Source organism: Camelina sativa, chromosome 8 (assembly GCF_000633955.1).
Source record: "Camelina sativa cultivar DH55 chromosome 8, Cs, whole genome shotgun sequence".
NCBI classification, from domain to species: Eukaryota; Viridiplantae; Streptophyta; class Magnoliopsida; order Brassicales; family Brassicaceae; genus Camelina; species Camelina sativa.
In genome coordinates, this window is record NC_025692.1 from 1051633 (window position 1) to 1058302 (window position 6670).

The window sequence follows — 6670 nt, forward strand, 5'->3', positions numbered from 1 at the left end:
TTTTTTTTTTTTTTTTTTAAACGATTTTTTTTTTCTTTTTATTGTACTGAGTAATTACGGGAAGAAGAATACATGAGAAATGGTACACTTATTGATTTTGTGTTTTTGTGTTTTTTTTTTTTCCTTTTGGTTTCTGCATTCTTGGAGCTTGCCTGCTTTGTTCCCTGATGATTCTGCTTTATTTTTTTTATTTTTTTGGTTGAGTATGAATATTTGTTTTGTATAGCAAAATCTGGAATTGTTTGATACTAGAAAGAAGAACAACAACAATGCTGCGTTATTTGTTAATGTTTTGCTAATTTTGTATTGTTTTGAAGCTTTTGTTGTCGGTGGTGATGATATATATATATATATATATATCCAAAGCTACGAAATGTGCTGTTCACATTATCTGATTCTTTTGATTTTTCTTTTTTCTTTCTTTGAGGTTCTTGAGATTTTTGTATTTTCTGGGTTTCTCATGTTTTCCGCAATTCATGGCTTAATTGACACACCAATATGTGTTTTTTTTTTTTTTTTTGTTTCTTTCTAATTTGATCCAATTCTTGATCAAAAATTATTTATTTCACATTCGTTTTTTCTCATTGCAATTAAATTCCCCATAACGAGGTTTTCGGTTCCACTGTTGAATGGTTTAACTTTAATGATCCTTTTTGTGTTTTCAGTGACCAAATTCTGATTTTTTTTATGGGAAACTTTGCTAGTACTTTGTTTAGTTTAGGGGAATGAATTTTCTTACTAGGTGTGGTGTGGTGTGGTCCTAATTCTTCTATGCATGTTATTTACTTACTCCTTTCATTTATTTCTCATAGAAAATTTAGTCACCGACTTAAATTCTTTGCTTGTTGTTGTTGTAGGAACACCTTGTGGAGACTACTTATGGCCCCGTATGTGTTGCCGTTTGTGGAGATCCTGATAAACCTGCTCTTATCACATATCCTGATATTGGCTTAAACTGTAAGCATACATATTCTTTTCTTATCACCTTCCCTGCTATACTTGACCTAGTTCAGTAATATGATTTTAGCAAATGAAATGCATCTTCTGATTTGGTGCTTGTTTGTATCCTTGACAGATATGTTCTGTTTTCAAGGATTATTGTTTTGTCCTGAAGCTAGTTCCTTGTTACTCCACAACTTTTGCATATATCATATCAGTCCTCTTGGCCATGAGGTTGGTAAAACTGGACTCTGTGTTCATTTTTAATATATATATATATATATATATATATATATTTCTGGTATTTTTATCCGCTGTGACATTCCTTCCGTTGTTATATGCACATTCATATCCCTTATTACATCGTTTTCTTCAAGAGTCATTGCAGTTGGGAGCTCCGATAATCAGTGTTGATGCTCCTTTGCTCTCTGCTGATGACTTAGCCGACCAGATTGTTGAGGTTCTTAATTTTTTCGGGTAAATAATTCATCTCTCACATCAGTTCCTATATGCTTATTGTTATCTTGGTCTTTGTTACCAAAGTCTTTCTATGGAGACTCACAGAAGAAAGAATGGCTAATTTTTTGTTTTTATTCTAATATGACTTTTCTCCTTATTTATTGCTTATTGTCTCTTATCCAGACTTGGTGCAGTAATGTGTATGGGGGTCACTGCAGGAGCTTACATTCTGACCTTATTTGCTGTAAGTAACAGTAACGGTACACCTCTTACACTTACCATTCATCTTGATGTCAAAATTTTAATTTTGCTTGAAAACTTAATTCTTCCAGATGAAGTACAGGCAGCGAGTTCTGGGTTTAATACTTGTCTCTCCACTGTGCCAAGCGCCTTCTTGGTCAGAATGGTTGTGCAATAAGGTTTTTTTCCTCACAAAGATATCTTCTTTGTTTTTTTTCTTCTTCCTGGCTTGGGGTTATGGCCTTGATTATCTAATTCTTATATCAGATCTTCCTTAACTTGTTATGCAGGTTATGTCTAATTTATTATACTACTATGGCACGTGTGGAGTGGTTAAGGAATTGTTACTAAAACGGTACTTCAGCAAGGTATGGTTTTGGACTCAAAGGTTTCTTGTAAATTAGTTTGTAACAATTTTCGTATTGTTTCTCAATAAGTAGACACTATTTTTACCTTCAGATTAGACAAATGATAAAGTTTTGACATATGTTCTCATAGGAAGTTCGAGGTAATGGTCAAGTTCCAGAATCGGATATTGTTCAAGAATGCAGAAGAGTTAGTAAAATCTTTCTTCTCGTTTCTTGCAAATTCTGCGATGGTTTGACATTTTGAAGTAAAATTTACATGTTGTTGTTTTGACTATCCCAGTTACTTTGTGAGCGGCAGAGTACAAATGTATGGAGATTCCTTGAGGCAATCAACGGGTAATTTCTCTAGTTTTTCTCTGTTGATTTCATTCCCAGACTATAGTCTTAAGCTGAGAAAAATAGTATGTTTGTGGTTTGGGTGAAACAGGCGAGTGGATCTTAGTGAAGGGTTAAGGAAATTGCAATGCAGAACTCTAATATTCATTGGTGAAAATTCTGCATACCACTCCGAGGCCGTTCACATGACCACCAAGCTAGACAGACGATATGGTGCATTAGTCGAGGTACCTTAATGTTAACACATAATGCCTCTTTTTAACGTTTTTGGTTTGAAACAAACTTCAGTTTGGTTTTGGTTTTTATGGCTGACCCTAAATCATATTACATATAACAGGTGCAGGGAAGTGGGTCGTTGGTGAGTGAAGAACAACCACAGGCGATGGTAATACCAATGGAATACTTTTTGATGGGATATGGCTTGTATCGTCCGACACAGAGCGTAAGTCCGAGAAGTCCTTTGAGCCCAACCCGAATCTCTCCCGAGCTTCTCTCCCCTGAGAACATGGGCTTAAAACTCAAGCCAATTAAGACAAGACTCGCTCTATAGCCCTGCCTCCTCTGCTACATACATTTATATATACAAAAAGTGAATCATACGCCACATAAAAATCACCACTTTTGGAGTTGGAGCTGTTCCTCTGTTATGATTTAAGCTGTAGATATAGACAGACATATTGATCATCTATATATAGTGGAGAGAGTAAGAAGAGTAAAGAAAAGGGGATGGGGAAGGGATTGATATATGGTAGAGTGAGAGAGACTACAGATCTCTTATATTTTGATTAATTAAAAGTTGTCTTTAAAGGTTTATTTTTGTGGTAGCTGTTCTTGTTCTCTGTACATTCAGTTGAATAAATTATTTAAGTAAAATCCCCATAGTATTTTAAATTCGCTCTCTTTCAATACCATATACATGTATTTGTATGTCCTTGTGCTGATGAAACAGTGGTGAAAAAGACTGCTGATTCGGGGACAAAAGTGCTTTTTCGTTTACCAGCAGACTAAAACCTTTGACTTCGAGCTGATTATATTCTCTCATATAATTTTGGTTGCACAAAGTACAGTGGTATAGATTGAGTATATACTGTATATGATTACAAAAAAAATCAAACTTGAGTATATACTGTATATGATTACAAGAGAACAAAATCAAACTTGTTTCCTGACGGATGATTACATAAAGAAAAGAAAAAAAAGGAAACAATACTAATTACAATGGAAACAAATGGGTTGTGGCCTTGTGGGTTAGTTACTCCCAAGGAAACAAACAATGTTAGTGTTAAAATCTGGCTCTTTTTTCTTCTTCTTTACCACATACAGCTTGCTTGCTTTTGTTTTCTTTTTGTCAAAATTGGTGTACCAAACTTCAGTTGAGAAGAAGCATTCTGGTTTTCAGGAGCTGTGGGATTGGCGTGACATTAGAATCATCCGTTGTTTACCGCTTTCTGACCTTACGATTTCTCCTTTCTGCCCAATACCAAGAGGCTTTTTCATTTAGTTATATATATGATACAAACGACGAATGAACCAACCAAAAAACAAACCAAGTTACCTCTATAGTACTGTCTGGAGAAAACCACTTTAACAATATCCCTAGATGCACAACTGCTGGAATCATTTTGAAAACCAGCGGTGTCGTAACCTGCCAAAACCATCAGCCAAACCAACTCAGCTATTTACTTGAACATACTGTATATGGAGAAGAGGCTGTTCAGAAAAATTATTTGATCATACCAGGCTTAGAGCGGTTGTCCCGAGGAGAAGCAAATAGAGTTTCCCCTGACAATTTTCATAACTTTAAGCTTCTTTCTTCAAAATATCTCATATAATCTTAAATCCTACTATGTGTATGGTCCAAGGAGGAGCAAGATGTGTTACTTACTTCGATGAGGTGAAGATTGGAGGCACGGCTAAGTAGTACAAAGGCAAACTCCCCTATCTGAGCCAGAGATATTCCAACCTGCATCAATTTGACACGGGATGGTAAGGAACAGAGTCTATGAATGCAAATATGACAGATCATAATTAATGTGAGACATAATATTATACCAGGAGAGACGTCTTGTTGTTGTATCCAAATCCCTTGACAACGGTTGTAACTATTGTTGTCTTTATGATAATTACTAATATTACAGAGGCTAACAGTATATCCACATGAGTCCACAGAAAATGGACATTAACTAACATCCCAATGCTGGCTAGGAAAAGCGCAGCAAACAGATTACGGATGGGTTCGATCTGCATAAATATAAAGTGTCTCAGTTAGACTATGGACTGTTTAAGGGTTTTAAAATTGGAAGTTCGTCAACTCATTATTTTCTATCCATCACATTCACCCCCTACAAGAACCTAGACTAGGATCAAACTCTGACTCTCTTTCTCTCTCTCTCATCAGAGAACACTAAGAACAGTTGTGAGAGTAGAAAAAAAGAATCTAGATGGATATCATTCAGCTTCAACTAATATAAACAGGAGAACAATAAGGCCTTTTTGGTAACATGTGGTCAAAACGTACTTGCTCCAACGTATGTTCAGCGAGATCAGTGGTGGATATCATGACCCCCGCGGCAAAAGAACCCAATTCAAGACTTAATCCCAGCTTATCACTACACTGAAATCATAAAAGACCATTCAAAACAAACATGTTGACAAAAACTTAATCCCACCTTACCATTACAGAAAAAGAAAAAGAAAAATTATAAACCAATATGCTGACATAATGATACACACCAGATAAGAGAAGGAACGCACACATGATAATCTTGATGAACACATAATATAAGATGGATACTCAATGAAGTATATGAGGAAGAGAAAGGTTAAGTAAGACTCACCCAGGCTACAAGTAGACAAAACGCAACAGCTGCTAACTGATAGAGTTCATTTGTCTGATTGATGAAGAAAAATTTTAGGTTAATCTACAAACTTGATTTATTGGACCGGAAGATAGGGAAAAGAATCTTGAGAGGGAAAATCATGTACCTGTGAGGACAAGCTGACCATTAGCTTCAGCAACCAAGGAATACATGTCCGTGATAATATTGACAAAACAGCCAAAAACGAAAGCAACACAACCACCCTAGATAAAAGACAGTAAAGGCATGATTAACATCAAATCTTTAGAATGCGCCTTAAGAGCAAAAACTCTACCAGTCTTTACTTACACTTTTCCCATTGACAACATTCCATGGACAATGCCAGAATTTCCCTCAAGAACTGGAAGCAAAGCAAACAGCAAACCCACAGCACAGTCCTAGAAACAGATGGTAAAATCAAACCTCCAAATCATTTGAAAAGGAATTCTACAATAATTGGTCATTGTTTGCCATATAAACACTATATGATCTAAAAAACAATGGACATTACATGTTGATGTAAAGAACTATCAGGTACCTGAAGAATAAGGATTCCAATTGTAACTTGGCCATGAAGAGAATTGGTTGAATTTTTTTCCATGAGAAACTTCAGCACCTATAGTTTCAAGGCAGAAACGCATGACGGATACAAATCCAACGATATTAAAAAGAAAGCCAGCTAATGAAAGTGGTTATAAGCATTATAGAGTTCACTGAATTTACCACAGCAGTTGATGACATTGACAAAAATGCTCCAACAAATACCCCCTCCGAATGTTTACCACCACATAACTGCAAACATGACCACTTTAATACATGTCACAGAGAGTATAAATTTGAAAGACAACTCTTGCTACATAACGCAAATGTCGCACATAGCATAAAAAAGATAGAGGTATTCAATTGTCCATGACTAAAATGAGAGCAGAATTTTTTTTTTTCCAGAAACAGTAATAAAAGTAATGACGCACCGACACTGTGATTCCGCACAAGAACATGAATAAAAGAATTTGAAGAAGGCCTCCCAGAACAGCAACTGATCGAACAACTTTAAGCTACATAGAAGAGGAAAGGTGCTAGTGTTTGTTATGTAACATTTAAATACAACACTAAGTAAATCAAAGAGGGATCTCACCTTAGCAGTGGAGAACTCTAGACCCAAAGCAAAGAGCAGAAATACCACACCAAACTGGGCGACTGTTTCAACCTACATAAATAATCATGTCAAAAAGAAAGCGCAAAAACCACATGTAGGATCACATATAATCATGTCAAAAAATACATTCTCATCTCGGCGGCAGTCTAATGCTCTAGATTTTCTATTCAAAGACGAACTAAGGTCTATCTAATGCATCATCGGATAATAAAAAATCATTTTTGTTTAGACCCACAGAAGAAAAGAGTTCCAATTCAAAGACCCCTGTCTTGCTGTGTGCAATATCTTAGTCAAAGACCCTCAGAAGAAAATAG

The 6670-nt window shown here is 35.8% G+C and overlaps 3 protein-coding genes across 3 annotated transcripts in view; 1 reads left to right on the forward strand and 2 right to left on the reverse strand.

The window, feature by feature from the left end:
• The window catches only part of LOC104705448 (pollen-specific protein SF21), a gene marked incomplete in the record, with an annotated part of 3938 nt that extends 723 nt beyond the window's left edge, over window positions 1-3215 (forward strand). The window contains 10 exon segments of the mRNA XM_010421459.2: window positions 858-957; window positions 1076-1173; window positions 1328-1416; window positions 1582-1642; window positions 1731-1817; window positions 1929-2006; window positions 2137-2193; window positions 2287-2342; window positions 2434-2569; window positions 2680-3215. Of these exon segments, the coding sequence (XP_010419761.1) occupies window positions 858-957; window positions 1076-1173; window positions 1328-1416; window positions 1582-1642; window positions 1731-1817; window positions 1929-2006; window positions 2137-2193; window positions 2287-2342; window positions 2434-2569; window positions 2680-2892 (975 nt within the window).
• On the reverse strand, window positions 3361-6427 carry LOC104705446 (K(+) efflux antiporter 6). Its single transcript, XM_010421458.2, has 13 exons — window positions 6336-6427; window positions 6172-6255; window positions 5924-5992; window positions 5739-5816; window positions 5510-5598; window positions 5328-5424; window positions 5180-5233; window positions 4861-4956; window positions 4395-4583; window positions 4228-4305; window positions 4080-4124; window positions 3898-3987; window positions 3361-3812 (listed from the first exon to the last, which is right to left on the reverse strand). Exons 2-13 carry the CDS (start codon window positions 6196-6198, stop codon window positions 3738-3740), a joined length of 987 nt encoding a protein of 328 aa, XP_010419760.1. The 5' UTR covers window positions 6199-6255; window positions 6336-6427; the 3' UTR covers window positions 3361-3737.
• The window catches only part of LOC104709096 (K(+) efflux antiporter 6-like), an 8897-nt gene continuing 8482 nt past the window's right edge, over window positions 6256-6670 (reverse strand). The window contains exons 9-10 of the mRNA XM_010425762.1: window positions 6336-6407; window positions 6256-6276 (exon numbers count right to left, since the gene is read on the reverse strand). Coding sequence (XP_010424064.1) covers window positions 6256-6276; window positions 6336-6407 — 93 coding nt within the window. The remainder of the gene's footprint in view (window positions 6277-6335; window positions 6408-6670) is intronic.

Excerpts from the sequence above, each read along its gene's own strand:
- LOC104705446 (XM_010421458.2), bottom strand. The coding sequence starts at position 6,198 with ATGTTCTTGTGCGGAATCACAGTGTCG. Across the intron at positions 5,993-6,171 it reads TGTGCGGAATCACAGTGTCG|TTATGTGGTGGTAAACATTC; the intron begins GTGCGTCATTAC and ends TCATGTTTGCAG. Across the intron at positions 3,988-4,079 it reads GGACAACCGCTCTAAGCCTG|GTTACGACACCGCTGGTTTT; the intron begins GTATGATCAAAT and ends TGGTTTTGGCAG.